General features: G+C 44.2%; 3 protein-coding genes across 13 annotated transcripts in view; 2 read left to right on the top strand and 1 right to left on the bottom strand.

Moving 5' to 3' along the window:
* LOC148774812 (arfaptin-1-like) overlaps positions 1–11,763 on the top strand; it is a 120,270-nt gene extending 108,507 nt beyond the window's left edge. For all 11 annotated transcript variants that reach the window (XM_088827957.1, XM_088827951.1, XM_088827959.1 and 8 more), the window contains 3 exons: positions 1,823–1,997; positions 2,383–10,216; positions 11,125–11,763. In XM_088827957.1, coding sequence (XP_088684083.1) covers positions 1,823–1,997; positions 2,383–2,421 — 214 coding nt within the window. In that variant the 3' untranslated portion in view covers positions 2,422–10,216; positions 11,125–11,763. The remainder of the gene's footprint in view (positions 1–1,822; positions 1,998–2,382; positions 10,217–11,124) is intronic.
* Positions 4,215–20,191, bottom strand: part of RBM46 (RNA binding motif protein 46) — a 113,485-nt gene continuing 97,508 nt past the window's right edge. Inside the window, exons 4-5 of the mRNA XM_088827928.1 lie at positions 7,203–7,349; positions 4,215–4,346 (exon numbers count right to left, since the gene is read on the bottom strand). Coding sequence (XP_088684054.1) covers positions 7,237–7,349 — 113 coding nt within the window. The 3' untranslated portion in view covers positions 4,215–4,346; positions 7,203–7,236. The remainder of the gene's footprint in view (positions 4,347–7,202; positions 7,350–20,191) is intronic.
* LOC148774811 (kinesin-like protein KIF19) overlaps positions 12,985–20,191 on the top strand; it is a 28,155-nt gene continuing 20,948 nt past the window's right edge. The window contains 2 exon segments of the mRNA XM_088828417.1: positions 12,985–13,123; positions 19,737–19,876. Coding sequence (XP_088684543.1) covers positions 19,808–19,876 — 69 coding nt within the window. The 5' untranslated portion in view covers positions 12,985–13,123; positions 19,737–19,807.

Genomic DNA, 20,191 nt, shown 5'->3' with positions numbered 1-20,191 from the left:
CATGTATAGAGTCGTCTCTTGTGTTGTTGGAAGAAGGTGTTTGTTATGACCAGTGTGTTCTCTTTGCATAATTCTGTTAGCATTTGCCCTGCTTACTTTTGTCCTCTTAAAGCCAAATTTGCCTGTTACTCCAGGTAACTCTTGACTTTCTACTTTTGTGTTCCAGTCCCCTATGATGAAAAGGACATCTTTTTGGGGTATTAGTTCTAGAAGGTCTTGTAGGTCATCATAGAACCATTCCACTTGAGCTTCTTTGGCATTGGTGGTTGGGGCATAAACTTGGATTACTGTGATATTGAATGGTTTCCCTTGGAAACAGAGATCATTCTGTCGTTCTTGAGATTGTACCCAAAAACTGCATTTTGGACTCTTGTTTGCTGTGAGGGCCTATCCATTTCCTTCTAAAGGATCTTGCCCACAGTAGTAGTAGATAATGGTCATCTGAATTAAATTCACCCATTTGGGTCCATTCCTAGAATGTTGATGTTCACTCTTTTCATCTCCAATTTACCTCGATTCATGGATCTAACATTCCAGGTTGCTATGCAATATTACTCTTTACAGCATCGGACTTGACTTCCATCACCAGTCACATCCAAAACTTGGTGTTGTTTTTGCTTTGGCCCCATCTCTTCATTCTTTTTGGAGTTGTTTATCCATTCACTTACTGAGCTGGGGAGTTCATCTTTCAATGTCATATCTTTTCCATACTGTTCATGGGGTTCTCAAGACAAGAACAGTGACGTGGTTTGCCATTCCCTTCTCCAGTGGACCACGTTTTGTCAGAACTCTCCACCATGCCCTGTCTGTCTTGGGTGGCCCCACACGGCCTGGCTTATAGTTTGCTTGAGACAGACAAGGCTGTGGGCCATGTGATCAGTCTGGCTAGTTTTCTCTGATTGTATTTCCTGAGTACCGAGCAATTAACACTACTGCGTAATTCGCGTTTAATGAGCAAAGAAATGCTGTCCCTACTTGGCCGCTATGACAGAGGTCTTGTGAGGACTGGGACCGTGCAGTGACAGTGTTGGGGTAACTGTTTCAGTTTTAATGGTGAGAAGGCATTAGGGGAGGGTATCTCAGGGAACATGAAGTGATACCATAGGAGATACCATGGTCGCATTCCGAATACTAACGCTACGGAAATCCACCTAGAGTTGCGCTGTGCATACGGTAGCCACTCAGCACAGGTGTCTGTGGAGCACATGAAGTAACTAGCTTGAATTGAGATGTGATGGAAACTTAAACAGTGGATCTCAGAGACTCAGTCTCCCGCCCCCCAAAAGTGCAGTAGCTCAGTAACAGATTTTTTACACTGATTATGTAGTACAGTGATAATATTTTGGACATATTGGGTAAAATAAAGCATACTGTTAAAGAGATGAAGTTAACTTTTTTTTTGGTTATGCCTTTGTGGCTTGTGAAATCTTAGTTCTCTGACGGGGGATCAAACCTATGCCCCCTGCATTGGAAGCAAGAATTCATAACCACTGGACCACCAGGGAAGTCCCTAACCTGGTTTTTAAATTGTGGAAATTTTACTTGTCAGTTGATACTGTGCTTGAAAAGGAAGAGTTAATGAGATTAAGAAGCAGTCCCCCCTCCCTCTAAAAAAGCAGCAGCTCCCCCACCACCATACTTATATTAATAGCTCTGCTCTTTGTAGTAAGATACTTGGTTTTAAAAGCATAAAGTATCAAATATGTATGAGGATTATTACATATTAATGTATAATATGGGACTGTTGGGGAGTTCCCCTTCGCCTCCTGAACTTACTTCACACTGTCTTTGTAGCGTGCTTCACTTATTCTCCTCTTTCCAGAATTGAATATGATGCATATCGTACTGATTTGGAAGAACTGAATCTTGGACCACGTGATGCAAACACTCTGCCAAAGATTGAGCAATCACAGCATCTGTTCCAAGCACATAAGGAAAAGTACGATAAAATGCGCAATGATGTTTCTATCAAGTTAAAATTTTTAGAAGAAAATAAGGTAAATGTATTCTTTACCTTCTGAGATATTTTGACTCTGTTAACTCTTTCATTATAGAGTTGACCCTTGAACCACCTGGGGATTGGGGGCACTGACCCTCCAATGCAATTGAAAGTCCACGTGTAATGCACACTTGGTTCCCTGAATCTAGGGTTCCCCTGAGTCTGCAGCTCCACATATGCAGATTCAGCCCACCATGGATCATGCAGTGCTGTAGTATTTACTGTTGAAGAAACCTCACATGTATGTGGACCTACACAGTTCAAACCCATATTGTTTAAGGGTCAACTTTGGAGTTGTTGGAAATGAAATTCCACTTATACACAGTGTTTTCATGTTTATGGGTGCATAAAGTATATTTGCCTTCACCTTTCTGTCATTACAGTCATCATCAGCTGTGCTGTTCCAGTCTTTTCACATGTAACAATTGGCAAAAATACTTGATGCTGATCTTCAGACTGCTGTTGGTATCACGTGCTTTAAAAAGTTATGTAATGGTAGATTCTGTTCTGAATATTTTGAAAACTTTTTATTAATGGTAGGTACAGATTTCAGGAAGGGACCAGCATTCTTCTCAGTACCTAATGAATGAGGAATAGCTGAAAGGTTCTGATTAGGGCTGCAGTTAGCATAACCTCAGAGAAACAAGCTAAGAAATCAACTTTCCAGCTTATTTCCATGCAGCATGAACACATCCAAACCCTAGAGCTGTGAGAGGCGATGTGGACCTGCTGCAGCTTTTGTTGGAGGCAGAGTCATGTGATAACAGGCTCGGGGCTCCGGTTTAAGCAGAGAGGAGGTTCCGGTGTTTAACGTTACATGCATACTTGGATCAGGGAGAAGGATTGCAGTTCTCCTCCCAGTCGGGAACTCCGTACAGAAGAGGTGTGGCATCCTGTGGAGATAGGGTCTCATACTGCACACTGGTGGTCCCTTTCCTGTGCTTTTCATATCCTCTGAAGTCATAATAGAACTTCAGCTCTGCTTTCTCCCAGGTACCTTCTTAGTATTTTTCAGTTCTGTCACTTGATATCTTCTTGTCTTCTTTAATATTTCCTTAGAAACTCTTCTGGCTACTGTAAAAGCTGCATAGATTTCCTTGAGACCAGGATTGTCTCTTACCTTTTTTGTTTTTCTTTTAGCCACAGTGCATGAAAAGTACTGATTTTCTGTTACACTGCAGCCATTATGTTGTCAGTGAAGGAAGTCTCAGCAGAGTCATCAGACAGGTTGCTCAGCGCTGCTCAGACGAGCACAGTGAGTCGTTTAGTTTCATTAGCTGAGCACGTGCTGTGGCACTCATTCTGGTCATTTGGCTTACTATTCTGAAGGATAAGAGTATGTCAATACTTAGATATAGGCATGTATTTTAAATATAAACTAGTTTTTACATCCTGCCGTAGAATCAGCACTGTACAGTGTGGTGCTGCATAAAGTGTGCTAGCGTTTTATGGGTTCTCCCTGAAGCTGACTTGAATGGGAAAAAGGAAGTCATCTAATATGAGGGTCCAGGACCTCTGCTAGTAGAGGGAATGCTTTTGGGAAATGTTTAAAATAGTAATTGTGTTCTCTTGGAACCTAATGGTATTTGTTGTGTGTGATTCTCTGAATAGTGAGATTATGGATATTTTTTGTATTTTGTATTTTTCTGTATTTTAAACATTTTCTATGAAAGGTTGTGTTGCCTTTATAAAAAGGGAGATAAGCTTGTTTTGAAATAATTAATGTCCCTAAACCACCCATGCTTATATGGTTCTTGCCATCAAATTATACAAGGATAAATAATGGCCGTGTAACTGCAACTCTCTTAACTGTATAGCTCTTTTTGAAACTTGGCGGTAGATCTCCAGATTTAGACATGAACCAGGGAAGGCACTTACTTATTATTTACTATGCATTTTACATTTATTCTCTTACTCATTCATCAAAACAGTCTTCAGACTCAGGAGACACACTGAGCAGTGAGGAAAGTTGGGAATAATAGAAGATTGTGACTTAGAAACACTCTTCAGGCACCCTTGTGAAAAGCCTGGACTAGGATCACTACATTAGCAGAGAAAGGAAAGAGCAGTGGTTTCAGGGCTGCATGGCAGGAATTGGGAAATTGACAGAGGAAGCTAATGTGGCCTGAAGGTTATGAGGGATGAAGGTTGGGAACTTGTTCTGCTTAACTCAGTGTTTAGTTTGAAATGACAACAAGATACTCACATGGAAGCAGTTGGTAGGAAGTTTATGGTGTGGGTTTGCACTTTGGATGAACAGGGTCAGAGTTCCAGAGATTAAAGTTTAGAAGTCATTACTTTGAGGATAGTATTGTCATGGTCTCATCTTGACCTTTCTTACTATAAACTAAAAAAAAAAAAAAAAAAAAGTTGCATTTATTCTCAAGGATTTTATTTATATTCATAGAGAGCCTAGAAATACCCTGTTCGGGGTTTTCCACAGTTGTCATCAAGCTTCAGTTTCAACTCAGCAGCTTTGTCTAAAATAAAATCTGTAAAGAAACTCAACATTTTTATCTTTCATATTTAATTCTTTAAAACTATAAAGAGATAATGTTCCTGGTCTCAGTTATTTCAAACAGTAGACAGCTATGATTTGGCTGAAGACCTCAACTCATGAGAAGAATTTTTTGTTTTCTTGCTTCTGCTGGAGCAGCTTCTCCCCTTTTCCTTTAGCAGCTCTAACGAGGGGAGGGTAAAGCCGGCCTCAGAGCTGCCGTCGGCCCTGCTTGCTCTCTCAGCAGCCTGCAGTGCCTCGCGTGTGGGACTCTTCTGTTGTGAACTGCAGCTGAATTTGTTCCTTAGTATTTCTTTTATGTACAGTTGTCACGTAATCTTCTCAGTGCTTGACTGTGAACAAAATACGAGCTTTCTATTTTTTAAATACCATATGTTGAATTTTTTAAAAAGCATAAGTCATCTGGAACATTGGTGAGTGCTGATTTGTAATTTGAGGATGTCCTAAAGGCTGTTGTTTTTTCTAAAGCTGTTTTTGCACCTCCTTTTGCCAGGACATGGCGGGGAGAAGGAGGGCCTTTTGGTTATCCTGGCTTTTCGAGTATCCTCCCGTAGCGACACTCCTCTTATAAAATGTGAGGCCAGATAATCAGACAGCTGGAACAGTGCAAAATTGAAAGCAAGTAGTCACTGCGTAAAGGACTCAAGGTCGTCCTGTGACTATTGTAATAAGCTTTAGTGGCCAAACATTGCAAGACTAGTTTTGTTTATTTTGTTTTCAGAACTTAAGGAAAAAAACTGAGAGTGATTGGGAGGTAGATTCTTTGCTGTTAGAAAATTGACGTGTGTATGTGTACTTAGTCTAGCCTTTTTTCTCTCTGGCAAAGCAAAAGGAATAGGTATGTATTAAAAATACCTGTGTGTCCTTACTGGGGTATGTATGTACATGTGTTAATGCTGAGAGTTGTGTACATATGTCCATGCTTGTCATTTACCCTTAATGGGAAAACTTGAATTCTTCTACTGTTTACAGTCTATACTCTGTCCACCCCCTTACCCTACCCCCACCGCCCAATACATTGTGTTTACCTTTAACCTAAACAAACCTCTGAATTCTCTTATTTACTAAACAGGATTAAGTTGCATAACAATAAGAGCACAACTAATTAGGCTCTTATAGTGTTTCTGTTTTCATCAATATTTCTTTTTTCCTAGACTTTTAAATAATGTAACGAGCTATTTTCTGACTTAAGGCAGTTTACCTTTTATTGTTCCTCTCGAGGTTTAAAACAAAGCATAGACTAAAAAATACAGTCACGGTAAAGAAAAGAGTCATTCCTGGTGCTTTGTAGACTTTGTTGGAATAGGCGCCGTGCCTTCTTTTACAGCCTCATGATGCCCAGCAATGATGTTAAATGTATAGTAGTCATTTAGCAAATACATACGGTTATAACATGGTTGAATGCAGTCCAGAATCCAGGCTTTCCAAGGTCAAGTCCACCATTCTTTTTACACATGGCATGGCTCCTCTAATAGTTACACATTCTATGCCTCCAGCACCAAGCTAAAGATAGAGTTTCCAATGCCTTTCCAAACCTATCCCCCTCCACGTATACCCCAAAAGGCAGTATAAGGTTTCCACAGGAGAACAGCCATTATGAATTCTGGGGACAAAAACAAAAACCATACCCCCACATCCAATTTTAGGGTGAGCTGACTTTTTAAGTCAATAAGATTTGACCATTCAACTAAAAGAATTCGTATATATTGAAAACTACCTGCATATTTTTCTACTATATCCTATAAATACACCATTATTTCAGAATAAAAAATTAAAAATATCTTCCTCTTATTAGGAAGGATACCAACCTCCAGAAATTTAGGGAGCAAGAACCAATTTTTTAAGAAAAGTCAAAACCAAGCAAAACTACTCTCCAAGAGTAAAAGGGAATCTCTTCCTTCTTTCTGTTTGGTTGTTTTTGTTTTTTTCTTTCTTCCTCTTCTTTCCTTCCATTTTATTTCATTTGTCAGGTATAAACCCTATTATCTCAAACAATAAGGATTACAGAAACAGTTACTTGAACTTTCTCCCATATCTTATCCCAAATAAAGCAATATAATACACACAATCAGAGATGATTATCTTGATCAAATTGAAAATAGTGATACTTTTTTAGGAAGACAGTAGGATTTTTTTCCTGAGAGTTAACAGTATATATTTCCTTCTAAAACAGTTGTCAAAATTACAGTTTTCCATGGAAGATGCAATACATCTTTATTCTTGAAACAACCAAATTTCCAACGCCAAATCAGACAAGCTAGGCTTTTTCCCTAGCAAAATTAGGCAACACTGCCTAATCAATGACGCTGAGTTCACTGAGAATGGGACTTTTCCATTCTCCCACAGTCCAGTGGCTGGGTTTTTTGTTTTTTTGCAGGGAATAATGGCAGCAGCTAATATTTCTTAGAAGTAATAATTCTCTCAATCATGCTACTCCTTGAAGATGGGCATGAATCTGAGCAAACTCCGGGAGACAGTGGAGGAAAGAGGAACTTGGTGTCCTATAGCCCACGGGGTCGCACAGTGTCAGGCACTACTCTGCGACTGAACGAAACAACAACCCCTTGAGGATACTCCAGTAGAGAAACGCTGTCCTCCTCATCAGCAGTTCGGAACTCCTTTCTCTGCGCCGGCGGTGAAGCTAACCAAAGACTGAGAATAGGCAACTCACCGCAACAGACTTACCAGCTGACCTCCAATGAAGGCGACAGCTGTCACTCTACTGGTAGGAAGAGAAACGCAAATCCTCCTTCAAGACAGGAGCCACCTTTCTGTTTCTGCTTACCAAAACAGCAGTATGCAGGGTTTGCTGGGATGCAGTAACACACATTGCTAGGAGGCACATAAATTGGTACAAAGCTTGCTGAGGGCAAATTAGCAAGAAAACATGAAAACTTTAAAAATGTGCATAACTTTTTATCCAGTAAGTCCAAACCTACCATTTTATTCCATCTCCCCCAAAATTATAGATGTAAAAATAACCTATCTTACAAATATATTCATTTTCTATTGCTGTGTAACAAATTAACAGACGTTTAGTAGCTTAAAACAATATCCATTTATTATCTCACAGAACTAGCCAGAAGTCCAGGTGGGCTTAACTGAGTCCTCTGCTTAGGGTCTTAGAGGGCTGAAATCAAGATTCCAGTCAGGCTGGGCTCTATCTAGAAGCTGGGGGAGAATTTGCTTCCAAGTTCATTCAGGTTATTTCTGGGCTTCCCTGATAGCTCAGTTGGTAAAGAATCTGCCTGCAATGCAGGAGACCCTGGTGTGATTCCTGAGTCGGGAAGATGGCTGGAGAAGGGATAGGCTACCCACTCCAGTATTCATGGGCCTCCCTTGTGGCTCAGCTGGTAAAGGACTTAGACTTCTGTGGTGGTAGGACTGAGGTCCCTGGCTTTTTGTTGACTGTCAGCAGAGATTACCCTTAGTTCTTGGAGGCCTCTCTCAGGTACTGGCCTGGGGTCCTCTTTATTTCAGCAACAGGGAACTTTTCTCACGTCAAATCTCTCTCAAGCTTCAGATCTCTCTAATTTCCTCTGCTGCCATCAGCTAGAGAAAACTCTAAGCTTTTGAAAGGTTCATGCAACCCAGTTAAACTTAAAGGCTTTTGGACTGCAAAGGAAACCATCGACAAAATGAAAAGACAGTTTACTTGTAAACGATGTGACCAAGAAGGGGATAATATCCAAACTATATAGATAGCCTGTGCAACTCAATATCAAAAACCAAACAACCCAATTAAAAATAGGCTGAAGATCTGATCAGACATTTTTCCAAAGAAGATACACAGACGGCCAACAGGCACATGAAATGATGCTCAACATCAGAATCCTCAGGAAAATGCAAATCGAAACCACAACAGGATACCACCTCACACCTGTCAGAAAGGCTGTCATCAAAAACAATAACAAACGTTGGCAACCATGTGGAGAAAGGAAACTTTGAACACTGCTGGCAGAAACGTAAACTGGTGCAACAGTATGGAAAATAGTATGGAGGTTCTTCAAAAAACTAGAAATAAACTACCATATGATCCAGCAATCCAGTGCTAGGTATATATATGTGAAGAAAACAAAAACATTAATTTGAAAAGATACACACACCCCACTGTTAACAACAGCATCACTTACAATAGCCAGGATATGGAAGCAACCTAAGTGTCTATCAACAGGTGAATGGATAAAGATGTTGTATAAAGACGTAATAGAATATTGCTCAGCCACAAAAAAAACACGAAATTTTGCCATTTGCAAAAACGTGGATGGACCTAGGGGTTTGTGAAATAAATCAGGGAAAGACAGACACTCTGTTAACACTTTCATGCAGAATCTAAAACAAAGCAATGTATGTAACAAAACAGAGGCAGACTCACAGACACAGAGAACATCCTGGTGATCATCAGTGAGGCGAGGGAAGGGGGAGGCGAGACAGGCGTCTGCGGGTAAGAGACACAAACCGCTGTGTACAAAACCAACAAGCAACAGGGGCACACTGTACAGCACAGGAAAATGTGGCTATTATTGTGCAATAACTTTAAATGGAGTATAATCTACAGAAATACTGAATCACTATTTTGTACATTTGAAACTAATATTGCAAAACAATGATGCTTCAATAAAATAAATAAAATATAAGATTCATGTAGTCAGTTTAGGACTAGCCAGACTAACTTCGTTTTGAGTAACTCAAAGTCAGAGTAGTTACTTCAATTACATCTGCAAAATTCCTCTTGCATATAATATAACATAATCATAGAATGATATCCTATCATGTTTGCAGAGGAAGGAATTATACAAGGTGACTATCATTGGAATTCATCTTAGAATTATACCACACAAGACTATTTCCTACATGGTTGTTTTATAGAGAAAACTTAAAGTTATCCAAATCTGTAAAAAAGGAATAGATAAATAACTTAAGGAATATCTACATGTTAAAATACTATTGAGAAGGAGAATGTTTAATGGTATGAGGGAAATTTCATAATATGTCAATATTAAGCGGGAAAAGCAAAATACAAAATTGCATGCCAACAAATACAACCTATCCTGAAAGTTCCTTGAGGGCAGAGGCTCATGGCTATTCCTGCAGTGCTTACTGCCCAGCTAACTGTAGGTTCCCAATAACAATTTGTTAAATAAATGAAGAAAAAATATTTGCATCAGATATTGACCAAAATGTTGATGTTAACTGTAAACAATGGAATTATAAGTTTTTTCCTTTGTAGTGAAAACAATTTCTACTTTATGTTCTACCCATTTTACTTTTCATGGGCTTATTAAATATTGCATTAATCAGTACCCTTTAATAAAGGGTTTACTTTCAGAGAATCACACTGTGCAATCAGTAACTAAATATGTCTTCATGAAAAGGAAGCTGTTGATAAAGAGTGATGAAATTACTGTGACACTACCAGAACTCCTCTAGAAAAGACCTAAAGGTGCCCCTTTCTTCTCTCTTTTGAGGAAATAACATTGATGAGCAGAATACAGTACTCAACATCGAAAGCAAAGAGAAAAGATTATGCCCACTGAATTCACTTGTAAAGGGAAAATAACAATATCCTTTAACCCACTGTCTGCTTTTCTTCCAGGTCAATAAATAAAAAATAGGCTGCTACAGTTCCCCCATAAGCCAAGCGAATAAATGGTGCCTGATTTTTCTAAAGCTGAATAATAGCCAATAGCAGAGCAAAGGTAAGTGATTAGATAAGCCTCCTGTCACAAGCATATATGGGAGGCAGCTATTCCCTTCTTGTTATACTTCTCCAAACACAATGCCAATTAAAATAGTAACCTTCTATTCTTCCCATGGAGAATGGTCAGGAAGAATTCCCCAAGCTGTAGGGGAACAGGGAGAGAGAAAGCAAGCGAGAGGGAGGGAGGGATCAAGGGAAAGGGGGAGGGAGGGAAGCAAAGAGTGAGAGAGAATCCATCTAGGCAGGAGTAGGTTTAAAATAGTCTTTCTAGTCAGCATGAAAAAATGTCCCCAAACCCAAGAATAATAGCTACTACTTCCTTCTTCCCAAAGAAAGTGCATAGACTTTCACTGTTTTCCATCACCAGCTGAAGTAATTTCCAGGGTGTCCTTCAGGCCTTCCTACTTTCTAATTTCCCTGGGGGTAGCAAAAATCATAGGAGGATTAATCCTGTGTATAGCCTTGCACAGCATAACACTATGTATTAATATAAGGACTGTGCACACTACCAGAATCACACTGGACCAGAGTACCTAAAATGATTCACAGCACCCTCACCAAGGAGAAGTTAGCATTAGTTCCAACCACATATGAATTTCTATCAAAACCAGCAGCTGCCAAGAAAACGATCTAGCTAAGGACAAATAACCAAACCAAGTGTCTACCTTTTTAATATCAGAAATACTTCTGAGCCTAACGGTCTAATAGATAACTTCAGTTCAGTTCAGTTCAGTCGCTCAGTCGTGTCCGACTCTCCGCGAACCCATGAATCACAGCACACCAGGCCTCCCTGTCCATCACCAACTCCCGGAGTTCACTCAAACTCATGTCCACAGAGTTGGTGATGCCATCCAGCCATCTCATTCTCTGTCGTCCCCTTCTCCTCCCGCCCCCAACCTTTCCCAGCATCAGAGTCTTTTCCAGTGAGTCAACTCGTCGCATGAGGTGGCCAAAGTATTGCAGTTTCAGCTTTAGCATCAGTCCCTCCAATGAACATCCAGGATTGATCTCCTGTCCCCAAACTCAAGAGACAGCTAGCAGGAATCCTTCCAGCCCCAGCCAGCCCAAACAGTTAAGTACACTTCCTTCTAGCAGCACTGATCACTGTCACCCACCTCTTCCTAGTCATCCTTCTGAAACTCTAATCCTTGTACTTGCTACTAAGTTCCATTCTGTTCCTATATAATAAAAGCAGTAATCATTCTAGATGGGGATCCTTCTCTTGAGAAGACTAACAGGAATGCTTTGAACCGGAAAATCCACAGTAAACTGTAGAACTAAAGCTAAATGAATGAATACATATATTCATCCATTTCCCCTGGGGGAGGGCACGACAACCCACTCCAGTATTCTTGAATCTTTTGGAGAATCCCCATGGAGGAGGAGCCTGGCGGGCTACAGTCCATGGGACAGTAAAGGGTCGGACACGACTGAAGCGATTCCACATGCAACCACAGATTTCTGTTTTGGGATTTCATTAGGGTTTTTGTCAGAGAAGGTGTCCTGGAAATCTCAGACAATAAATATTGGTATTTACTTTTGAAACACTTGTGGTGTATTCACTCTTCACAGATATGGGGTAGGTATTCGTACAGGGATGTATGGTTCACTATGCTGAAATTCGTACAGGGATGTATGGTTCACTATCTCCTACAAATCCGGAGAGGCAGAATTCTGCCTTCGGGCACTTAGCCATTAAAAACGTCTTGTCAGCTAATGTGACAAGGTAGGTGAGAAGTATGGTCTAGAGGGGCAGATTCCACGGAGTGCGCTGGTACCTTTGGCGTTTCTGCAAGTGACCGGGCTGTCAAAGTAAAAGCAGTCTAGAACCTGGAAGGGAGACTAGCGCGGCTGGATCACCGGTCGGCACTGTATGCAAATAAGCTTCAGGTGTCTAGCACCACTGCTGAGCTGTGCTGTGCGGGGACAGGCAGAATAGCCTAGTGCAGGTTGGAGCCTTCACTTAGGAAACTACAACGGGATCCGAGAGGACTGTTCGGCGGTCTCTGTAGACAGGGCAGTGATCTATTAAGTAATGGGGCAAGCAAAGAAAGCAGAAACCGGTTGTCTGAGTAAAGAGGAGCAGGAGAGAAAAGTATCACGGATTCACTCTGCCAGCAAGCAGAGCAGAAAGTGATCACAAAGACAGAGCAAATCATAACGCGGACGCCGAACAAGGGAGTCTAGTCTGGTCGTCCAGAGGCGGGTGGGCGAGAGTCTGGACGAGCGTGGACAGCCGCGGGCACTGGGGAAGGGGCGTGAGGCACCCGCGTCCCGTCTGCTCCCTGAACCCCGCGTTCCCGCCACCCTCTCCGCGCCCGCGCGGCTGGATAACCTTCTGCGTGCTCTCCGGCAGCCGAGAAAGCAGCTTTGGCTCTCCTGGGACTGCAAGGCGCCCTCCCGCCACCGGCTCACCCTCTGTTGGGGGAAAGCCTAAGGCGTGAGGCCGGGGTGTGTGAGTGAGAGAGTTATACCAAGGGCTCCTGGGCCTCCGACCTCTCCAGACCAGGCCCGCGCGCCCTGGGGCGAGCTCGGGCAGGTGCATCTGGACCCGCGCTCACACCCCTCCGGCCGCAGCCAGAGAACTACCCGGGCAACCGCGCCGCTGAGTCCCGGATGTGGTTCCTAGGGCCGCAGTGGGCGGGGCGGGGCCCGCCCCGGAGAGCGGCCCTCGCGGGAGGTGCGCCGGCACCATCGAGACGTGGCCGGGCGGCCAGATTGAGGGAGAGAGAGGCCGTCCAGGGCCACGGACCAGCTGCTTCCGGCCCCTCACTTCCGGCTCCGCCGCTCCGGGTGCGGGAGCCGTGGGCCGCCGGTGGGGAGCCTGCCGGTCCGAGTGTCCTCAGAGGCGGGTGCGTGTGAGGCTGTGGCAGTTGCAGTTGCCTCCCGCCCCGGAGGAGCCGAGGTGCGTGGCGGGAGGGGAAGGAGGAAGGGGCCCAGGTCGCGTTTGCGCTCACTCCTGGCCAGGGCCGCGGCGACTCCAGGGAGCGGGGCAGGGCTAACCCTCGACGTGAGGCTGCCCGCTTCCCTGCAGACGCTGAGGGCGGAGCCGCCGGCCGCGAGGGAGGCGGGGGAGGGCTGCCGGGCGGCGGGTGCCGGGCCGGACGCGCTGCCTCCGGGGCTCGCTGTTCCGTGCTTCCGCAGGGCGCTCTGTCCTTAGACTGCGTGTGCCGTCGCGCTGTACCCAGGTGCTCGGCCTTGGGCTTCTGCCCCTTCGTCCCCCTTGTCACCTGAGTGTGCCCGAAACCGCCGGGTGGAGAGGGGGACCGGGCCTCCCAGCGCGGCCCCTCCCGGTGTGAGTGCGTTGCGTGGGGAAAGGGATTGCAGGATCCGGGTCTTTCCGACCTGAGTCTCCGAGGGGGCCGCCCTCGGGTTTGGCGGCCAGCCTGCACCCGGCGCCTCCTCTCTCCCACAGCGATGGTCCCTGCTAGAGGCTCCTCCGGCGGCGGTGCAGGGAGGAGCCTTGCCTAGGAAACGTCCCAAGCCTGACTGCTGGCGAGGACGTCCAAGGAATGCTGGAGTTTGGGAAGGAAGTGTGCTGTCGTCTCGTCCGTTCCTCTTTGCCGAGTTACTACTGTTGACGTGTCTAGGAAAAAGGAAAGAGGGTGTTGTTGTTGCTTTTTTTTTTTTTTATATATCTAAAAAAGAATTTTATTAAAAAAGCATAAATGCAAAGAAATGAACAGAGGAAAATTTATGCGTCGAACCTGGACTGGTCACTTATGATAATATACATAAGAACAGTTTTTAGACGCTTTTCCCTTTTACTTTATTATCTTTGTGTTCCTATCCGCCCTCTTGAGCCCTTTGATCTCAAAAAGTTTGTAGTTTCCACTTCCTGCACATCCTTTAACCACCCCCTTTTAGGATTTCTGTCCCCCTCCCTTCCTTTTCTCCTAGATTAAAGCATGTAATTTCTCTAAGTCGGTTCTTAAGGAAGAAAAAATGGAAGGGTTGAAGGACTTTTGTTAAACTTGTGCTTTCACCTGGCAAAAGTGGCAGGTGTGTGTGTGTGTTCCCGTGTGCTGTTTAATTAACCTCACCGGTGTGGGAATGTGCACAGGAATTGGTGATGTTAATTCCTTCCTGTGTTAAGGCTGCAGGAGTTGGCCGTTTTATTGCTGCTCTTTGGGTTTGAAGACAACAGATTACACGTCAGTACTGTTTTAATCCCACTTTTGTTTTCCTTGGTCAACCCTCCCTCCCGGCCACCGGGTCTAACACTCCTTAGCTGAGAAAACAGCAAATATTTCTAATCTTACTTTATTTTTTGGATTAAAATCTCTGCCTCACTTACTTTCCTTCTTTTTCAAATTGATAAATTAGTTTGCCTAAATCCTGGGTCATGCCTTAGGGAGTCCATGGTCTGTGACTTTCAGGGGACTGCCTCATCCCCACCCCCGAAATTATGGGCAAAGTTTTGTTTCAGTGCATTTTCTCCCCTCTGAAGAAAATTCTTAAATAAGATATATAATCTCCAGTAGGTTAAAAACCACTGCTTAGGCAGTGTCTTCTTGAAGTTAATGAAAACCGTTTTTTTCTTTTTTGTGTGTGGAGCTTTTTTTTTTCTTTTCAAGCTCTACATTGCTAGTTTGGGCACCATGGAGAGTGGAATGCAGAGATTTTAGCTTTATAGTGATGAAATCTCTAGGTACTTCAGAATTTCAGTGTTTCTAAATTCCTTCCTAAATAAGCTGCCTGCTTATTTAGTTCTTGATTTGCGGTTTTGAGGTTTCTTTTTAGGGATAGCTATTTGTGGCCAATGTTGTAGAGATCCAGTGGATTTATAAATTGGTATGTTTATGATTATTGAATGCATATTAAATATCACCAACTCACTGTGTACAGCTCAGAGTAAAAGTTTAAACTCCTACTGTACTTTGTTTCATTTTCTTATTGTGCACTTAAGGTATCTTCTTTGGGCTTCGCCTTATTTCGAAGGGCGAAGCACGCTCTGGTGGTGTGGTCCCCAGGTCTTTGTCACGCTGCTGCTCATCTTGACATCTCCTTTCTCTCCGTGTTACCTCTAGATGAAGAATTTAATGATAGTTCTCTTTTGTGAGTAAGTTAGTGTCCTTCCAAACTTAATGGCAGTTTAGAGTGCATATTGAAATTTGCTGATTTGATGAAGTGTTTGTTGGTCAAGGGTTGACCTTCTAAAAAATTTAACACCTATTTTATAGAATGTCTAAACTTGAAGAGAACTATAAAACTCATCTTAGTCCACATAGAGTGACTAGTGTCTTCTGCTGAAAAATTAATTTTCCCTCTATCTAGCATCCTTACTTGGGGGGTGACAGAAAACATAACTTTATTAAAACAATCAATCATGCTAAATACGTTTCCTTTTAAGGTAATGAGGAAGCCAGAAGATTGACATCTGACATCATAACATTTGTTTGCTTACTGTGTGCCAGGCATTATGCTAAGTACTTTATGTGATTATCTCATCTCATCTAATCCTCAAAGCAGCCTTATAACTTGGCTAAACTTTTAACTTTTGTAGATTAAGAGGGCTTCTCAGGTGGTCCAGTGGTAAATAATCCACCTGCCAGTGCAGGAGATGTAATAGACACAATGCCGAGGTTGGAAAGATCCCCTGGAAGAGGGCATGGCAACCCACACCAGTATTTCTGCCTGGAGGATTCCATGGAGAGAGAAACCTGGTGGGCTACAGTCCATGGGGTTGCAAAGAGTCGGACACGACTGAGTGAGCACGCACACACAGATAAAGAAATTGGAACTAAACGATTAACTGAAGCGAATCTGCTCAGAATTACACTGGTGGAGGCAGGATTGAAGCTGGGTTATCTGAATCCAGACTGAGCTACCGAATCGAGACAACTGCTACTCCAGACTGCGTCTCGCGTATTTTCTTTACATCTTTTTTGGTACAAGTTGGAGGTATCTCACCTGATTTTCTCGCAGATATTAGGAAGGTGTCTTCCTTTATTAATTTTCAGTAATTGAAGACCTGATTTCATATCACATCAAAAAGTATGACAAAAAGAAATGAATTTGGAGGAGGCCTACAGAGTGTTATTTGATAGTTTTCCTACAGGGTAGACCCAAATCTGTGTGTGTGTGAGTGTGTGAGTTGACATGAGGAGTGGAAAATGTGAAAATACAGGCTTTAAGTCAGAGACTTAGCATTGTTAGAGTCTGGAGGTATAAATACATTCCAGAATGATGAATTTGGGAAGGGATAAGGAATAAATTCAGGACGGAGTAAGTACATTGAATAGGGAATTTAAGAGAATATGGTTATGGATGAAAAACTAAAGATATATGTACAGACTGGAAAGAGTAGTTCCACCAAGTATGGATGACGATGACTTAGGGACTGTAACGGTCTAAAAGTCCGATATTCACCAGCATTAGTCCTGGGAAGTATGAAAAAAAGGACTATAAAACAAAGGAACTTGAAAACAGTCTGTTCTCTTTAGTGTCTCCTAACTTTAGCCAGTCATGGAAGCCACTGAATAGCTCTTACAAATCCTCAGCTGTTCTCTACAAAAGTACACATTTTCGTTTTCTCTTTCCTGTGTGACTTTTTCTTTCATCTTTCCTCCATCACTTCTAAACTTTTGCCTTAAAATAGTTATAGGCAGGTATTGCTGTAAATTGCCCGAATGTTTTGTGAAAATTTGGTAGCATCTCTGCCATATTGTCACCTGAGAGTTTTTGATTCATTTTTTGTGTATCTGTGTGGCGTTGGACTCGCAGCTCCTTGATGTTCAGGCTTGATCCTTTTTGATCCTTTGGGAGAACTGTGACACCACTGTCTTTGAAGCAGAATTGTAAGAAAGACAGAATTGGTGGTGAGACCTAAATCATCTAGAGGAAGGAAGCTGCCAGCTCTAACGTTCTGCCAACATGAGATCATGTGTTATAGCAAGGTTTCCAAACTTTTCTGCATCGTGGCACACATAAAATGATTATTTGTATGGCAGACTCCCTGGTCATTGAAAGCTGAGGGGGCCAGGGAGTTGGGGGGGTCAGTATTTCAGCACATCCCTAATTCATTCTTGGCACATTGGTTGGAAAAGCTTTGTCCAAGAGAAGAGGAATATGGCATTCTGATAAAATACTTTGTGAATTACCTAATACAGGATGGACCAGGAATTCACATCCCAGGTTGAAAGAGTCCCTTGGGGTTAAGCCAGGGGAATGTAACCTCTCGGATGGCTCTGTGTGTTGTTTCAGAGCTCTGGGATAGCACGAGGATATAGAAGTCCACACACCAACAGACACACACACACACCACACAAACACACACACACAAACCACACACAGACAACCCACACACACCACACACACACACACACACCGCACGCATACACCACACACACACCACACACACACACACACCACACAAACACACACACACAAACCACACACAGACAACCCACACACACACACACACACCGCACGCATACACCACACACACACACACACCACACAAACCACTTGTTAAAAAGACCCTTTTCCCTGAGCAAGCTCTGAGTCAAGCTAAATATAAACAACTTTGCAAATGGGGAGGGGGTCTTCCAGGGAACCACTAGACAGGTCAAAGAGTGACAACTTTTTGAATAGGAGAGTTTGAAAGAGCTCCAGCTCCATTCTGCTCCATCCTGGGGCTGCCAAGATATTGGGTTTTTAACAGGAAGGCAGAGTGTTATTTTTCAAGGCTATCATAGAACTGGAGATTATAGCACCTTAACTGGGGCAAGCCAAAATGCAACAAAACTTACTGTTCTTATCAAGATTCAGTTATTTTTCTTGAATAAACACTCTGATTTGCTGCCAGCCTTTGGCTAATTTCCTGAGTTCTGAAAAAGTTGATTCTGACCACCGATTTTGCCAACATTCTCATGGCCTTTATGAAAGAGAGAATTCTCAGAGGTCCTTGCTCTGCTATCTTTGCTGGTGGGAGACCCAGAAAACTGATATTTAGATCCCATGTGAGCTCAGAAGAAAACCTGTCCACGTGGCCCTAAAGTTTCCTACCTACTACCCACCCCTGGCCTTGGAATAGCCAAACACTTAATCCTCCTGTTTGTGCCCCAGGCCGGACTCAACCAGGCATGATGAGGGTTCCCCTTCCGTCCAGGAGTAGGAACCAGCACGGCTGGAAAACTTCTCAGGAACGCTCCCTGGTCAGGATGCCTCCTGGCCTCCTGAGACCTCTGCCCCCGCCTCCAGGGAGCCCCTCTGTGATGAAATAGAAGTGGACTCCCATCGAGTGAAAGTGTTAGTCGCTCAGTCGTGTCTGACTCTTTGTAACCCCGTAAACTATAGTCCGCCAGGCTTCTCTGTCCATGGGATTCTCCAGGCAAGAATACTCGAGTGGGTTGCCATGCCCTCCTCCAGGGGATCTTCCCACTGAGGAATCGAACCCGTGTCTCTTATATGTCCTGCACTGACAGGTGGATTCTTTACCGCTAGTGGCGCCAGGGAAGCCCATAAATCTCCCTGCAGCTTCATCTGGGTGCTGTCGCTCTGAAAGACAGAAACAGTCACTTGGCCGTGGTTTATTCAGGAGCCCTGCCTCGCTCATCACTCATAACCCCTTTCAGTGGTTTTCCCTGCCAGCCCAGCCCAGCCCAGGCCCTGGGGTTCTGCTATCTGTGAGAAAGACACAGTGGGACCTGCCCTCGAGCACTGCTTTGCCAGAACAGAGCAAGCTAAGCTAAGAAAACCCGTTTCTGGGCCAGACGGGTGCAGGGCCAAATGCCTCAGACTTGGATTCCATAAATCAAATTTATGGGCCATGGACTTCTGTTGTTGTGTTACAAAACCAGCTTTCCTAGACACAGCTCTGAGGAACAGGGTGGGTCCCCACCATGAACTCTTGGGAAAATGAAGACAGAATGCACCAGGACAGAAAAGTAGATACAGATAAACTTTGAGTCTTTCTTGGTAAAGCAGAAGAGATGAAGTCCTCATAATGACTCCGAAGAAAGGATGCTCCCCCTCTGTGAGTTTCTTTTCTGGTCAGCAGCAGCAGAGGTCCAGAGGCGAAGAGGGAATGAATGGATCCGACAGGAGAGGGCCGCCCGAGTGTCCTTACTTTCCCCCGGATGGAGGCGCTCCTCTCTCCTTCCCGGCCTCACTCCATCCTGAAGCTCCTCCTCGATCTGAGTTCTTCCTCACTTCCTCCAGGAAGCCTTCCCTGACTGCCTCCCCGTGTCACCCCATGGAGCAATCACAGCAAGGGCTGTAACTTGGCAGATTTCCCTTCCCGTCTTCTAAGGACTGTGCCCGTCTGAGTCCCAGCGGCTTCCCCAGGGCCCAGCGTGATGCTCACCACATGATAGGGGCCCCGATAGAATGAATGAAGTGAGCTTCAGGGGCTGGTAGGAAACGCAGGCTGGTTTGAACTTAGCCCTGATTCTTAAAAAAAGCACCGTACCTGTCAGACCAAGACAAGCAGCATCCCCCGATCCCGTGCTCCCTGCGCTAAGACAGGAAGCCTGTGCCCCCAGCACCCACTGCCTCGTCTCCTTCCCCGCCAGCCTGCTGGGACACGCAGAAGGGCAGCCTGGTGGCAGAGCTGTCCACCATCGAGTTCAGCCACCGAGACCCAATGTATGGCACCATCTGGCTGCAGTCGAAGACGGGCATGGAGTGTTTCTCGGAGTCCTCGGATGGGCAGGTACGAGCAGCCAGGCGCTGGAGGGGCAGGGAGTGGGGAGCAGCAGCGGTCACAGGGTCCCCCATCGGGATGTTTCCTTTTGCGTTTCATGGTAAAATTGAACAGTAGGTAATAGATGCGTGTGGAACACAAGCCTAAAGGTACAGAAGGACAGGCGGTGAAGCCCGTCCTCCCCCCCCTGCCTTCAGCCTCTCCGTCTGCCTCCAGGGTCAGCGTCCGCATACAAAGCAGACGCGTGGGTCTTTGCACTCTTCCTACGCACCTTGCACGTTGATTTGCACTTGATGTTTTTCATTCGGCATGTCTCAAAGATGA

Source organism: Moschus berezovskii, chromosome 19 (genome assembly GCF_049115385.1).
Source record: "Moschus berezovskii isolate FMDL1 chromosome 19, NW_MosBer_1.0, whole genome shotgun sequence".
NCBI classification, from domain to species: domain Eukaryota; kingdom Metazoa; phylum Chordata; class Mammalia; order Artiodactyla; family Moschidae; genus Moschus; species Moschus berezovskii.
This window is presented reverse-complemented; position numbering and strand designations above follow the sequence as displayed.